The sequence below is a fragment of the Barbus barbus genome (assembly GCF_936440315.1).
Source record: "Barbus barbus genome assembly, chromosome: 44".
Lineage (NCBI taxonomy): Eukaryota > Metazoa > Chordata > Actinopteri > Cypriniformes > Cyprinidae > Barbus > Barbus barbus.
In genome coordinates this window covers 3,093,723-3,110,000 of record NC_136722.1, presented here as the reverse complement: position 1 = coordinate 3,110,000, position 16,278 = coordinate 3,093,723, and the positions used below count along the sequence as shown (strand labels likewise).

The 16,278-nt window shown below is 38.9% G+C and overlaps 1 protein-coding gene across 1 annotated transcript in view; it reads left to right on the top strand.

The window, feature by feature from the left end:
- Positions 1-16,278, top strand: part of LOC306863292 (double-stranded RNA-specific editase B2-like) — a gene marked incomplete at both ends in the record, with an annotated part of 171,009 nt that extends 154,731 nt beyond the window's left edge. The window contains 6 exons of the mRNA XM_079406545.1: positions 578-746; positions 2,542-2,693; positions 3,793-3,961; positions 9,866-10,047; positions 13,164-13,345; positions 16,111-16,278. Of these exons, the coding sequence (XP_079262671.1) occupies positions 578-746; positions 2,542-2,693; positions 3,793-3,961; positions 9,866-10,047; positions 13,164-13,345; positions 16,111-16,278 (1,022 nt within the window). The remainder of the gene's footprint in view (positions 1-577; positions 747-2,541; positions 2,694-3,792; positions 3,962-9,865; positions 10,048-13,163; positions 13,346-16,110) is intronic.

Below are 16,278 nucleotides of genomic sequence, written 5' to 3'. Positions count from 1 at the left end.
CTTGCTGGAAAAAGTTGTGCATTAGTGCCTGTCTTTGAATTAAACAGGTTACTGTACAGTGGGGGAAAAACATAATTACAAAGAAATAGCAATTAACGCATTGAATTAAACATTACATTTTCCAATAGAACGAGTTAAATTGTAAAACTTTCTCCAATAATCTTTGCTTTATTTGCAAAACAATTTTTGTCGTCTTTTTTACAGTGTACCGTTAAGGCATATAAATGACCTTTGTTATGATTAGCCGAAGCCTCTTCACTTGACAATACTTAAGGCCTGTTCACACCAAAGATGATAATGATAAATAAAAAATAATTCCCAAAGTCTACACTACAACTAAATATAACACACATAATGCAGAGGAATGATATAGATGGAATCACTTTCAGAATATTTTTTATAGCTGATAAACGATAAAAATATTGACAGCCAATCAGAATTCTGGACGGCAATATAATTATCGCTGTGGTTATCTTTCTTGGAACGGGCCTTTATTCGCAGTATGTTTGCTGTCGGATCCAATATTATGAAGCTGTCACATGTTGACTAGATGTGTTTGTGTGTTTGTGCTCATCAGGTCTGGATCTGAGACAGGCCCAGGTGGTGGCGCTATCGACCGGCACTAAATGCATTAATGGAGAGTATATCAGTGACCAGGGCCTGGTGGTCAACGACTGCCACGCTGAAATCACCACCCGACGAGCCCTGCTGCGGTTCCTGTACTCCCAACTGGAGTTACACCTCAGGTAAATGACACACATTTACATTTTATGATTTATACAGAAAGCTTATAATTATGAGCACTAACCCAAACCCTACCCTTATGCTGGAAAGAAAACACTTATTTTATTTATGAATCATTTTACCTTGTGAGGACACTCCCAGTGGGAGGGTTTGTCAAATTTAGCTAACTTCTGAAGACAACTTGTACCCAGTGTAAGATGAATAAACCCAAACTCACACACACACACACACACACACACACACACACAATGCAGTAACTTCACTGTGCAAATTGCGATGTTATGATGCAAAATAGAAACAGCTTTTAAAACGACATGAGGATTGAAACATAACTGCATACTAGATTCTCAGCATGATGTATAGATGCACAAATGAAGTGATTTATTATGATATGCATTAAGTTTCCCTAAAACATTAAAGGGATATTCCGGGTTCAAAACAAGTTAAACTCTGTAAGCATGTGAAGCATGTTCAAATACCACAGACAATGACTTCAACTTGTCTATCGGTTTGTAAAAAGAAGTGAAATCTAATTTATGGTAATGCAGTTCAGTTCAAGTTTGTGTATAGCGCTTTTTACGATATAAATCGTTGCAAAGCAGCTCTACAGGAAATTATGTTTCCACAATATATTTATATGTTTGACTTATGGCAAAATTTGGTAATTCTGTATGTTGTCTGAGCATTGGCATCCTCTGAGGGGTTGGCATCATCTTTTCTCAGGTGTTCGGTCATCTCAGATCATTTAATGCACTTACATTGGAAGTCATGTAGAAATATGCAGTGTGTATTTTTGTTAGAGCACTTATTTTTGTCTGCATTAAAAAAACAGAGTGTAATCTGAGCTGTAAAGATGTATGTATTGTCTTCTGAGATGCAACTATTTCTGGGTAGATGAGCACAGTAAACAGCTGTTTCATAGACACTTTGTCAACCCTTGTGAAAAAGAAGTGTTTAACTGTATTGAATGTGCACTTGTAGTGTACTTCAAATCTTTAAAAAAAAAAACACATTATCATTTGAGTCTGGTCTGGTGTTGGAGGTATAATTGTGCGGCAGCAAAGACTCTAAATGTCTTCCTCGATATAGCAGATTGCTGCATAGAAAATCCTGTAATGTCATATTTGCATATGCGTCTTCCCAGACTGCATTATCTGCCACTAAATGGGCCTGTTTGGCTGAGTCTGGAGTCTAGTTTGGTTGGCAAATAAAATACCACGTCGGCCATCAGCACCTTCCTCAGTAGACAGATCTGGAGCAGCGCGACTCCACCCTTGACACCGCAGGTCGTTTGCCTAATTAGCACAGCTTAGGTGGCAATTAGCGACGTTGATGTTTGTGTATGTAATGCACTCCCCGTGCACAGTTCACCTCGTGCGCTATTCCAAAACATCCTTTGTAAGATGTCACAGTGAGGCGTTAATGCTAATTATGATGATATGTGTAAAAGTGGGGCAGCTCTGCAGGAAACGCCGTGTCCTCCCTACAGCTGACTGGCTACAGATCTTCTGGGTTAAAGAATTACAGCTCGCTGTTGCCTCGGTCATTTGTATTCGCCTTGTTCTGACAGCGTAATGATTTGAGATTGTGTACCAGAGAGAGAAAGAGCGCGCGAGAGGGGAATGTGACAGTGACGGAACTAGCCTTGGTCACGGCAAGGCCAATATTTGTCTCCTTTGTGTCTTCGGCCCATTATTAGCCGGGAATGTGAGCGGCGAACACTTTCAGACGTGGTTGTTTCTCATGTCTCCCTTTTCTGTTCTCTCCTCCCGCCTGCGGTCTGTGATCACTCTGAAGCAAAAGGAAAGAGGACTGGGAGCAATCGATCTTCGTACGGCACAAAGATTCCTGTTTGAGACTCCGAGAGAACGTCCTCTTCCACATGTACATCAGTACATCGCCCTGCGGGGACGGCCGTGTCAACTCACCGTATGAAATCACCTCCGATTGTAAGAGTCTTCGCTTGTCTGTATCATCTCTTCTGCTTGCTTCCATATCATGTATCTAATGCAGACTTTTTAAAGTGTTAAGATGCTACATACTATGTCACGTTTCCTTGGATTCAGGGGGTTTTAAAACTTCATCCAAACTTTAAGGAAAATGTATCTATTCATTCATTCAGTTTTTGTTGCATTTAAACTTTAACAGAACATTGTAGGCTAAAATATGTGGAAAATATCAATCATATGGTACTAAGTCATAATTTGGATACATTAGGAGTTAAATAGAACCACAATGGTTAAAGAAATCATATAATTTCTTAGTGTTATATTTGAACTTTTCATCATTTTAAGGCCTCTAGATCATTGTTGATAACAGTAAAGGAATAGTTCTTTGAAAATTTGCTGAAAATGTACTCAACCTCAAGCCATCCAATATATAGATGTTTGTTTTTAGGTTTGGAGTAATTAAGCATTTCATCTCTTGCTCTCCAATGGATGCTCTGCAGTGAATGGGTGCCGTCAGAATGAGAGTCCAAACAGATGATAAAAACATCACAATGATCCGCACCACTCCAGTCCATCAGTTAACGTCTTGTGAAGTCAAACACTGTGTGTTTGTAAGAAAAAATTAAGACGTTTTTAACTTCACACCACTGCTTCTGGCCAAAATACTCGTCCTCTATCCAAATATATTTAAATTTGGTGAACTATTTAACTCTTTAACTATTAAATTGGGAGTCCAATTATATTTTATATTTTCCAATTATATACCTTAATCCTATGTTAAATAAAAAAAACAACATTTAATGAATTTTTTTACAGATATGGTAAGCGTTTGAATCCATATAAATCTTAGAAATTCCTTAGCAAGGTAAATATTATTTTAAAATGCATTACATTTAAGAGGAAGTTGAATTTATTGATATAGGCTTCTTTCACAAATATAATTTCAATTCATATAATTTTTTGGATGATTGAACCACACAATATTTTACAGTATAAACTATCTTTGCCTTGTCAGGAAGAAAAAAAAAATCTTTTAAGAGAGTTTTCTATTTTTATTTTTTAATAAATGACGCCAACACCTTTTGTATTTTTTCGCAAGTGCACAGCAACAGACACTTGGTGAAGAAGTTTCGCAGCCACCTACGGACAAAGATTGAATCAGGGGAGGGTACGCTGCCCGTGAAGTCCACGGGTCCCGTGCAGACGTGGGACGGAGTCCTTCAAGGAGAACGTCTCATCACCATGTCATGCACTGACAAGATTTCCAGGTCAGTGTTTCAAAGTATCACAGCTCAACATTCACTCTTGAACTCCTGTACAAAGAAAAGACCGTAATCAAACACGGGTCTCAGCTTTGTTTCTGGACGTTCCCGCTCTGAGAAGACAGTAAATGTACCATCTGATCCGAAGTGTTTTGAATTAAAGTCCACATTTATGCAAGTTCCTATTTTTACTGATATTTGGATCTGATTTTACCTTGTAGCAAACATGCAGCAAATGTATGTAACGAAGAAAACATTTAAATGCAGATTTTGCATTCATTATATAGTCAAAATTGAATGCAAAATCTGCATTTAAATGTTTTCTACGTTACATACATTTGCATATATATCTGATTTGTGTTTTTTGACCTTTTTTACCCCCTCTGAGAGTAGGTTGACCATCCCTAAAGCGTGATTTGTGAAGTGCTGGACAGTGTATTGATTTAAGGTTTACCTTTATTAGAGGATTAGTTTTTATGAGGAAGAAATAGCTTTGTTTAAATAGGCCGACTTTTATACGCTATTATAATGGCTGAGGGGAAGGTTGGTGTGATATTTGCCTTGAGGAAGGGACTTATCCAAACCGATGGTGTTTGGGACTGGAATGATCACCTTTATTGTTTTATGATGATTCCTGTGCTTTGATAATCCTTCAATAATTAGCTTCTGTATGGGACACGTCACACTGTTAATCTGTGTCCTCATGGGCGTTCTCTATTTTTATATGTACACTGCAGCTTTGTTTTCACTATATATACAGTATATAAATATATATGCTGGAAAATGTCACATTCAGACTAAAACTGGCAGGGATTATTCAACTTTAGAGTAGTTTAATTCTGTCTCTCTCCTGAGACGTTTAGTCATGTTTTAATGAAGTCTCACTCTACATGATTTTAAGGACCTCAGAGCTTTTCTGGACGTCAGAATGACACTGCGGTTAGTGTAACAGGTGATGTGAGCGGATGGATATTTCGCTTCGAGAGTACGATTACTGCAGTGATGCTTTCACACTTCTGTCTTGTTGACACTAAAAGTCCACACCTTCTATAAATTTGTGAATCGCACTGCCCAGAGATCACACACACACACTTACTCGTCTCCAAAACACACACAGCTGTGTTTGAGCTGGCTGCCATATGCTTGCTTTAATTACCACCATCAGTTGACTCGTGTTTGTTTATGTGAGCTTTGACAACCTGAGAAGCGTGATTGTGAACGTTTCTGATTACTAGTACTGTTACACACATTTAAACAGAAGTCAAGGCTGTGATCAGTTAATGTTATGGATTTAGGCTTAATACGGTGTTAATATTCCAAAAATGTAATTTGGACAATGATTAAAACAAGAAATTGGTTTGCATAAAGAAAGTTTTATTTATTTTTTACTTTGTTGCATTATTTGTATGACAATAAGCATTGTCCACTTAAATTTGAATTTATTTTGTAATTTAAGTGGCAATTAATCGTTAAAAAAATACTGTAAAAAAACTGATTTTAGATTTTTCTCCAAACAGCATAACTTAAAGGCAGTTCAACAAAAACATGCTGTCCAGTATCAATTGATTAGAATATAAATGATGCAGCAGTTTTTTTTTCCCGCTATTACAATGAGAATTGTTATAATTGTAAATCAATTTTTGCATTTAATTTATGCTGATTAAAGAAGACAACCACTTTCAGTAAATATATGCCATAAGATGTTAAGAGTAAGAAATATATTGTAAAAAAAAATTAAAAAAAATATATTTTTTAGAATAATAAAATAAGCAGCAAAAATGAGACGACTTGCTATAAATATTCATAAATGTTTGCATCTACGTTGACTAAGGTAGACAACCACCGGTGACATTTTTGGAAAATTGTCATTAAAAATTCACATCGCAAATAAATAAGATCTTCTTTAAAAATCCCTATTTTCTTCCCGCAAAATACAATTTCTTATTGTTTTACTTTGTGACCTGTGCATATTTTCGTGAGATTCACCATACTGAGAAGCGTGCATATAACCGTATCTGAGGGATGGGGCTTAGCAGATGTTCATTTCAATACCCAAAGAGACATTTTGTTTTTTATTTTTAGCAAGCTGTTCTTCATTTGCTTTCAATTGGGAGCCTTTTACACAATTACAACAGACACAATACTCAAATGTATACCAGTTGACAAATTCCTACCAGTATCTTTTAAACCCGTGAATCCCCCAGACCTGCATGTAATGGGTGTATGTTAGACTGGGCACAGGGACACAGAGTCACATTAAGGTGAAGCTCTATCCCCTGGGCCATTCATTTGACCAATCAGATTGCATCGGCCAGGAGCACAAGGGTCTATCTGGCTAGGTCATGGTGCAGGGTAAAAGTAATTACTTTTTTTCTAAACACACAGAATAAGACAAAATAGAGCATCCAGGTCTTTTTTTCAGAGTGCCACTCCTTTTCCATTTTCTATCCCGTTGAGTTATCCCACTCTTTTGTTGAGCCCACAACTCAGAGGGGCCGTTGATCAAGGTCACCATCAAGAGCAGGCTGGAAAAGAGGTTTAGAGTCCTTATAGTCCCTTATAGACCAACTCCATTCATCTCCACTGCCCTCAACCAGCTCACCCTCTTTTTCATCCTTAGTCGCACTCATTTTTTTCATCCCTTCATCATCTTCCCTGACCTCACATCATTATCCTCCATCTCACCCTCCTGCGCTCCTCCACTGCCTCCCCTCCGTTCGGCCACAGAAAAGCTATTATGTGATAATGAAACCCTACTGCAAAAAAAAAAATAATAATAATTTTTCTTAAAAAAATACAGCTGTTCATTGTTAGTTCGAATCCATTAAATAAAATTACCAGATACAGCTTTTGATTTTAATAATATGTTAGTAAATGTTGAAAATGATATTATGTAAGATTATAAATGTTGTAAAATATTATTTGGTAACACTTTATTTGGTAAAAGATTATTTGGTAACAACCAAAGTTAAAATGCATTACAATATTTGAATATTCTACAGGTGTAACAGTGACTAGATTAGTATTATAACTGTGGTTATAATTATTCTTAAGATCATTATAAGGTGCATTACAATGCATAATAAATGCATTAAAACTACTCTTATAATGCATTAGGCATAACGGCTTTAAGTAAAGTGTTACCGTTATTGTTAGTTCATGATAACTAATGTCGTTAATTGTTGTTATGGAACTTTATTATAAAGTATTGCCAATAAAAATAAAAACTCTTTAGCTTGGGAACTAATTCTCACTATGACATTTGCCTTAATAAAATCATAATTTGCTGCTTATTAATAGTTAAGTTTGTATTAGGTAGCATTAAGTGATCTAAAATATGTGGAATTAATATGCGCTGTATAAGTACTAATAAACAGCTAATATGCTAGTAATATGCATGCTAATAAGCAACTAGAATTGTTCCCTAAAGTCGTGTTACAATGGTGTTTCTATAAGATTAGGTGATTCCCCTGATTGATTTCTGAGCCTGGACTTGATACAGAAATCTTTTGCAGAGTTATGATAGGTGTTGTTATTGTTCAGAGGCAGTAAGGTATGCCGAGCTGATTGAGTGGAGTGGATGTTTAATTAAGTTGATGAGTGCTTTAATTGAAGGCATAAATGGCATGCCTGTGAATATGATCCGTCATATTCCATTTGAGTTTTATGCAGATGAACACATTACTCTAATGGCCTGCCGTTTTACAGCACTGGAGGGGGTGCTGTGAGAGAGCGGGACGGGGGGTGAGGGAGGTTAGGAGGAGGGTACGAGGGAGGCTCTCACCGTTACATTTCTACAGCAGCCAGATGGCTTTTCTTGCAAGAGAATTAAAAGATGTTTCTAATTCACAGCGTTGCCTCCTGGGTAAATTAATATTGCAAGGCCGAATCGTTTCTGTTTTGGTAGAATCCGAGACAGAAAGGGAGAGAATAAAAAATAATTTTGTCTGGATAAGCAGGAGATTCCACAAGCAGATTGTTGCTCAGGTAAACGGATCCATATTTGAGATGCTGGGCGGCAGCTCTTGAAGAGCGGCCCATGTTAATTGACTGCTTGGGAAAGCAAAAACTATAATGGCTTAATAGTCATGAACAGAGAGAGAGAGGAGCCTGCAATCATTACCGGCATGATAAAGAGGCATTAATTAAGCAAAAGAACAATGATGTAAAAATTAGCTGCTTAATATTTGTAAATGATTGCGCTTTTCATAAATACATTAGCTTACAGTCTGAGGTTAAAAACAAAATGTTTATTCTGTCTGGTGAGATTGTGCCTTCTGAATTTAGCCTGTTATCAAATGCAATAATATCTATCTTAACTTTTAATGCTGTGTAGATACTAAATTATTTAGTTATTTAAAATGTATTGTCCATTTTAAAACCATGCCATCTGGTGCATATTGCACACAAAACGGGTACAAACTGGCTGAAATCACAGGCTTCAATCTGACTGGCTGTCTTAACATAATTTCCACATTGGTTGGGTTAATACAAAGAGCACTTTTAAAGAATAGTCACAAGCAATCACAAATTTATTTAGGGAAACGTGGGTTACCGCTGTCGATCACAAGGCGTCTTCCTGGTTAAAGTTGCAGTTCACAAATATGTGTGGGCAAAAATTAGTCATTATCATAGCACCATCATTCTTGACACTGACCAACAGAAAGCTGTTTGGGTTGAAAGTGACTTCTGTGTGAGTTGTTCATCGTAACATGATTAAAAATAGGTAATGGAATTATCTTTGCCCACTAAATTTAGCTGAAATTTCGCTAAGGTGTCCGAATCTTAAAGTGCCTCTATTTTGCCATTTTTAAGGTTCCTAATATTGTTTTGGGAGTCTCATGTAATAGGTTTACATGCATGCGAGGCCACAAAATACTTTAGTTTTATCAAAATATGCATTTGATATCACCTAATTTTCCAATGATTCCCTCTCACTAAACCCATCCGTTCCGTGAGCCTACTCTGCTCTGATTGGTCAGATGGCTTAGTCTGCTGTGATTGGTCTACTGCGTAGAGCACGTGTCGGAAAGGATACGCCCATTGCCATATTTTGCCATCCGTATTTTGAATGCTCGATAGAAAATATAAACATCTATAATTTATAATACTTACAGGTTTTGATTCAGTGGAGCCAGCTGGTCCAAATAAACTGGGTACTGAGCCATCTTTCTGGAGCAAGTGTTTTGTGAATCCCACATTGAACTCCGCAAGATTAGAGAAGCAGTCTCACCAGTTGACAGGAGCACAAAAAAGATTGGGGTTGTACTGCTGTGGTACTGTGTAAAAAATGCATTTTAACCACTGGTTCTTTGCAGCCTCATCATTCAGAAGTGAAAATAAAAATTTACTTTCACATTGTAGGACAAAGCGTCTTCTTGACATGAGGTTATCCACATGAACAAGCTGCAGTGTTCAAGTTGTTTGCGGCTAGCCAATGTAGAACATAGGTGGGCATTATGCAAATGTGTTGCCCTGTGTCGTGTAGCCATCACGGAAGTGGGATTCAAATTACTGGTGACTCGTTTAGGCAGAGTTGATTCTTTCTTTTGGGAGACAATAACTTTATCATGCACTTTCGTCTTTACAAATTTTCAGAACGTTTACATTCATATACAGCTACATTACACACTGCATGAAAGGCAATATTCGAAATGGCATAATAGGGGCACTTTAAATGGGCGTTTCATGGTCAGAATCTTGCCATTAACACACATTCTGTGTGAGCTGTGCTTCATACATCGCCACACGACTGAAAAACAGACCATGGACATTTCCTTGTACGTGAAATTCTGCTGAAATATCTCTGTGACCGAACCTTAAATAGGCTGTTCATGGACAGAATATTGCCCATTTTCAAAAGTCTGGGACGAGACTACACCTTTCCTAACCCCTCTGCACTCTCTACAGGTGGAATGTGCTCGGCCTACAGGGGGCGCTACTTAGTCATTTTGTGGAGCCGATGTATCTGTACAGCCTGACGGTGGGCAGCCTGAGACACACAGGTCACTTCTCCAGGATGATGAACCACAGGTTGGAGAGAGTCGGTCCTCTGCCCACCTGCTACCACCGTAACCAGCCTCTACTGAGTGGTATGTCCTTTAAACCTTTTCCTTATTCGTCTTCTAAATGTTAGCTAGACTCTGAACAACAGAGTTAACAGCCGTGCTTTTTTTTTGGTCAGTTGGCATTATAAAGTTTGAAGGTCCCTGCTGAGCTGTAGATCCCTGTAGAGCAGGATACAAGCGTGGTCTCACTCGCACCTCTCCAAGCGGGATTCTAACCATCATCAATCGGCATGGGAAGCTAAAGATGGTGTGAGAGTATTAGAGGCCAAGTAGAAAGAGCTGTGCTTGTAAACCTCACTCCCCTAGCCTTAAGATGCTCACTAGCGAATTGTTGGCACACCATGCTAGTTGACTCCGGTTTGAATCCCACTCTGAGCTGTGCAAGTAAGACTAGTTACACTAACAAACTCAAGGTTGTGGGTTTAATTCCAAGGGAACATGCATATTAATAAAATGTATGGCTTGAATGCACTGTTAAACCTAAGAGCTTGCCAATGCTTTAGCAGATGTGACCTTATGCGCATGGAGGACACTCTGTCTCGCTCTATCACTTTATTAAACTGCTCTCCTGAGCCTCAGTATGGCAAACGGACTGCCTATTGGATCTACCCATCCTCCAAATCAATTTAATCAAACATCTTCTCACTGCCATTGAAGAGGAGAGCGATCCATTCACTCTTCCTCTCACACCCAGTGGGCCGCACGTCTCCGGCAAGGCCCCTTTCACCACCATTGATGAGCTTCTCTTTCTTTGTCTGGATTCTCTTGTTGGAGGAAACGGGCTGGTTATTTTAGGCAGCGCCATCATAAAGGGCGCAGAGTTCCCAAGAAGCAGTCGAGATCTCTTATCGTAAGAGAAGCAAATGACAGTCAGGAAGCTAAAGTGAGGCTGTCCTCAGTGGTCATACCTGCGCTTAACGCTCAAGATGCTTTAGCACAGCAGACATATTATCTTAAATACATCACATTTAGTGTTTTAGCAGCATTCTTGTGTAAAATACTCTGCATGATGTATAGACAACATCATTAGTGACAGTAAATGAAGACAGCTTGAGGGAAAATAAAAATGACTGCTGTTTCCTTCAATCTTTTCTCATTATTTGTATATTATTGACTCGTTATTTAGAGTCACTTATGCACAGGGGAGGTCATTAAATTGTGTTTTACTAAATGCAGGTTGCATTTTATAATGCAAATGTTAGATTAAAGCTCCAGACAAATAAGGTATATTTAATAAATGTGTGAATACGAAGGTTGAGAAATACCATTCAAATTATATACACAGTTCATGAGATGAAAACTATAACAAAAAATGTTATTCTACGTGATGGATGTTGCAATCTACTGGTCCAAACAGAATGAGTATGAGTGAAAAATAAAGTCTGGTGCAAGCTATGCTACAGCCAGCTTCAACAATGCATGTAAATACTTTTAGACTGAATCTATCAATGTATTGTTTATTTACAAGAAAGTAAAAGAATAAAACAAAAGACAAACTGCTTTGTGAAGCAGGAGAGGTTAGTAAACAAACTTAATACATCCAGGCCAGTAGGTGGCAGTAGATAGAGAACTACTCCGCTAGTAAAAGATTACTAAACAACGGAACTTATTGAGCACACCTTTAATTAGCTTAACCAAATTACATAACTATCTTAAGCAGTAAGACTTTAATTATCAACAAGCTTTTACTAGTATAATGCTTTCCTGTAGCTCAAATAGTAGAGCATGGCGCTAGCAACGCCAAAGTCATGGGTTTGATTCCCAGAGAAAGCAAGAGCTGATAAAACTGTAAAAACTGTAACTTGAATGCAATGTAAGTCGCTTTGGATAAAAGCGTCTGCTAAATGCATAAATGTAATCATGCTAGTCAATATGCTTCACCAGCTCAGTTGTGCTGGTTCACCTGCTTCTCCAGCAACAAAGAATTCACCAGTATAAACCAGACTTAACTAGCAATTGGACAAATGTTCCAGACTGGAGACTCATGCAAGTAAAAGTGACGTGTCAAGATGGTAAACGTTGTACTGCGAAACTCTTGCATGATTCTCTCGAACCTGCTCTTTGTTAGCAAACATGAGACTGTGTATGACTTTACGGAGGATGTCCTTTAAATACAGGTCACATACTTTAGCACATCACTTTTAGAAGATATGAAGTGGCACTTAAGAGTAGCCGTATGTCAAACACAGTGATCACATTTAGCAGCATTGTGTAAAATGATGGATAGTCGACAACATTGTGACTGACAGTAAATGATTAAGCCTGCTTGAGGTAAAATACAAATTAAATGCTCTATTACAGGCATGTAGGGATAAACCGAATGCAGAGAGAAAGCAGCTGCGTTACAGCATAAAAGGATATGGACATTATTATAGCAGACAATTTATTCCACCTGTTTAGATGCACTGAATAGAGAATCCGAGATTTGCTGGAGGGTTAAAGGAATAGTTCAACCAAAAATTAAAATGCTGTTACTTAATCAAATGTGTATGACTTTCTTTCTACTGTGGAAAACAAAAAGAGATGTATTACACAATGTCCAGGTTGCTCTTTTTCAGGATATGAACTCTAAACAATATTTCAATATTTATTATTGGGGGGGGGGGGGGGGGGGGGTCACATTCATCATTTTTGGGTAACCTATTCCTTTAAGGCTGCTTAAATGTGAGTCCTCTGCTAGCAAGTTTTGTTAAATTCATTTTGTGAATATTCATTAAGACTTTGCAGTAAACATTAGCAGAGTTGTCTTCCATATCAAATTTCTCTCCTATATCAACACTCTCTGCAGTTTAGCAAATGTGCTACCGCACTAAAACGCCTCTCACATATAGCATATGTGTCTCACATATAGCATTCATAAGTCAGCAGTACAGTACATGGGCATGCTATGATACTCTCCACTTTAAGAAAGAAAGAATGCCATTCTAATAGGTGTAGTGATGCGGCAATGATTGAGGAGCCCGAGAGATCCTTTGTGCCTGGAACCAGTGTTTACCTCAAAGATGGCACAGATGACACACAGACATGCTCGCCTGCTAATGAAACACTCCAGCAATCACATACTAAATAGAACCTCCCTCAAGTGCTCTTTCTTACCCGTCTTGCTTTATTTCGCTCCCTCTCTTTTCTCCTATACACAGGCCTGAGCAACAGCGACTGCAGGCAGCAGGGGAAGTCCGTGTGTTACAGTGTCAATTGGACGGCAGGTGACACCCAACTGGAGGTCCTCAACGCGTCTACTGGGAAGAGAAGAGACTCCGGGGCTCCGTCCAGACTTTGCAAACATGCACTTTTTGCACGTTGGATCAGACTCTATCGCAAGGTGAGCTCATCTTTGCATGCTGCATTACAATTCGAATACTTCCATACAATAAAGCAGGTGAAAAACAGTAAACAAAAATGTCCGAAATATATATATATATATATATATATATATACATAGTATTCAAAAACATATACCTGGATGACCTACCACTTCCGTGCTGAGATTCTGGAATGTGCAGTTGATATTGGACACTTTTCTATCCCATGAGACCAAGGGAATTTATTTATGAAAGGCAGTGAAGTGACACAGCTGACACTGGTACTGAAGGTCACATGACAGTAACGAAATGTGGATGTAGTGTGTCCGAATTTCATTCATGCAACCCATATTTGCACTATATAGAAAAGGGGTTCCCAAACTCGTTCCTGGAGCCTCCCCAACACTCCACATATTGCATGTCTCCTTTATCAATCACACCTGATTCAACTCATCAGCTCATTAGTAGAAACTCCAAGACCTGAAATGGGTGTCAGACAAAGGAGACATTTAAAATGTACAGTGTTGGGGAGGTTCCAGGAACGTGTTTTGGAACCCCTGATATAGAACATACTTTTAATGGTCAAAAAGTTCAAATTCAAATTTAGTAACTAACTATCCGGACAATAACCATTTTCGTACTCACAGATAGTGTTTACATCTTAAATTGTTAAATGACTTGACAGATACATTACACAAACTACATTTCGTGTGAAAATTCATAAAATAAAGTAGGCATTGCATTCTCAGTGTTGCATGCAGGGGCACTATAGCTAACATTAGTGTAAACTGAAGAAATAACCAGATTTATTTCCAAAGGGGCTTTCGCACCGCATAGTTCTAGGAACTAGCCAGGGGTGCATTTCCCAAAAGCATTGTTAGCTAACTATGGTCGTTAGTTCCATTGAACTCTATTTGTAACGACAGAACTTGCGACCATAGTTGCTTTTGGGAAACGCACCCCGGCATGGTGTTTCCTAGAAAACCAATTTCCCCCTCAGGCCGTTTTCCTGGTTGCATTCAAACCGGCAGCAGGAACTCTGAAGCGGCCGACAGAGACATCTTTATTTGTGGCATTTTCAAATGTCAACAACTGGTGAATGGACGCAGTGATCGGAGATGTTTTTGTTTTGTGTCATGGATTTCGTGATAAAGGAGATGGAATGTAAATGCACAAATTACGCGATTGAAAGAGCGTGAAAATCTGACTAAATCTCCGATGGCAACTTGGAGTGTTATAAATCATCAAGGCTGAGAAAAGAACACAACGCTACAGATAACAGGTAGATAAATGTCGTTATCACTGTTTCCCATGCTCGTGGAGCAAATATTTTTACATGGCTTTTTAAAAATGCCGGTTAGCCGGTGTTTCGTATGCGTTTGGCCAATCAGCATACACTTGCGCCACTGGTAGTTCCTAGAGAACCGCTTTAGACCATACTCTGAAGTAGGAGCTAATTTAGTTCCACAAAATGGAGTTCCTAGAACTAAAACCATTACTAGTTCCTGTGGTGCGAACCAGCCACAAAGCAGGTACTTCCACCAATAGTTCTAAGGTTTCTTCGTTACGAAAGCCCTTCAAGATGCTACCTGAATGCCACTAACCAAATTATGTTAACACAATGTACCATACTACAGTCAAACGTTCATCATGTACTGTGTGCCCTCTTAAAAGTATGCAGTGTTCAGTACATACTGTTACGAACATAGCCTTAAATTTGGAAAGAAATGTAAGTTGTGATCTTGTGTCTTTTGGAGTATTTACAAGATCCCCTATTGTGATGTATGAATCGGCTTTACAAATGAAAAAGTCTAGGGTGGGCTTCATTTTGTCCATTGGGAGTTGATTGCGTCTTTATTGTTTGCTAATTGTCGCAATCTTATGTGAGTGACAGGTTGCTGGAGGGCAGGGATTATTGTCCCGTCCTCACCCCAGTGTACACGTCATCAGAGAAGAGTTCATTGCGAGGGGGAAGTGAAGTTAATCATCAATATTAAATTCATGGTGACTAAGATATTCACACTTGATACACAATAAATCAGAAGTCACTGTGCTTTTGATGTACTGCCTGGTCACCAGGGATGCATAACATGGGAAAAATGTATCTTTAGAGTTCACTTACTGCAAGCAGTTTGAAGTTAGGGATCTCGATCAAGGTCACAGTCAATGGACCCTTGCAGAGTTGAAACCTAGGACCTTTCAATTACCAACCCAGTTCCAGTGGCATTTTCTCAGGTCAATATAAAAAACTAGTTGAAGATGAATAATTCTGTTTTTATTAACCACAACAGACAGCTCCCATTTGTTATGAGATGGGAAAAAAAAGCGTAGGGCAGAATTAGGCCCTCATCATGTAAATGTATGGGAGAGATTCCGGCTGCTGTACCAAATGCTGGCAGTTAAAGTCTAATGACTGTGGAAATGGTAATCATCTTGAAAAGCACTTGAGCGGCCTCCCATGGCAAACGCTCAGCGCTCGCAGTCAGGGACGCAAGAGCACACACGCTAATCTCCAAAGAAACTTTTCTTTTCTCCGAGCCCCTCCGTTCACCGCTCCCTCTTTTTGCTCACACAGTTTTTTTCGTGTGTGCGAGTATGCAACAAAGAAATGCACAAAAGCACGGAGAATGTTCAATTGCTTGTGAAATTTAAATGGAGAGATTACACAGCTGCTCAAACGCCACGTTTGTGACGGCTCATTCGTTTTGTTTTGCACTCTCACCATCTCTTCGGTCTGTCCCATCCCTCTCTCCTTCATTTTTCCTTTTGTTTCCTCTCCCTATAGCTGGTGGTCCGTGGGACGAGTGGTACACCGCTGTACTGTGAAGCGAAGCAGGCGGCCGGCACCTACCAGACTGTGAAGCTGCAGTGGTTGAAGGGTCTACAGGAAGCAGGATTAGGCATCTGGGTCAGAAAACCTCCTGAGCAGGAAAACTTCACTCTGACTGTATGA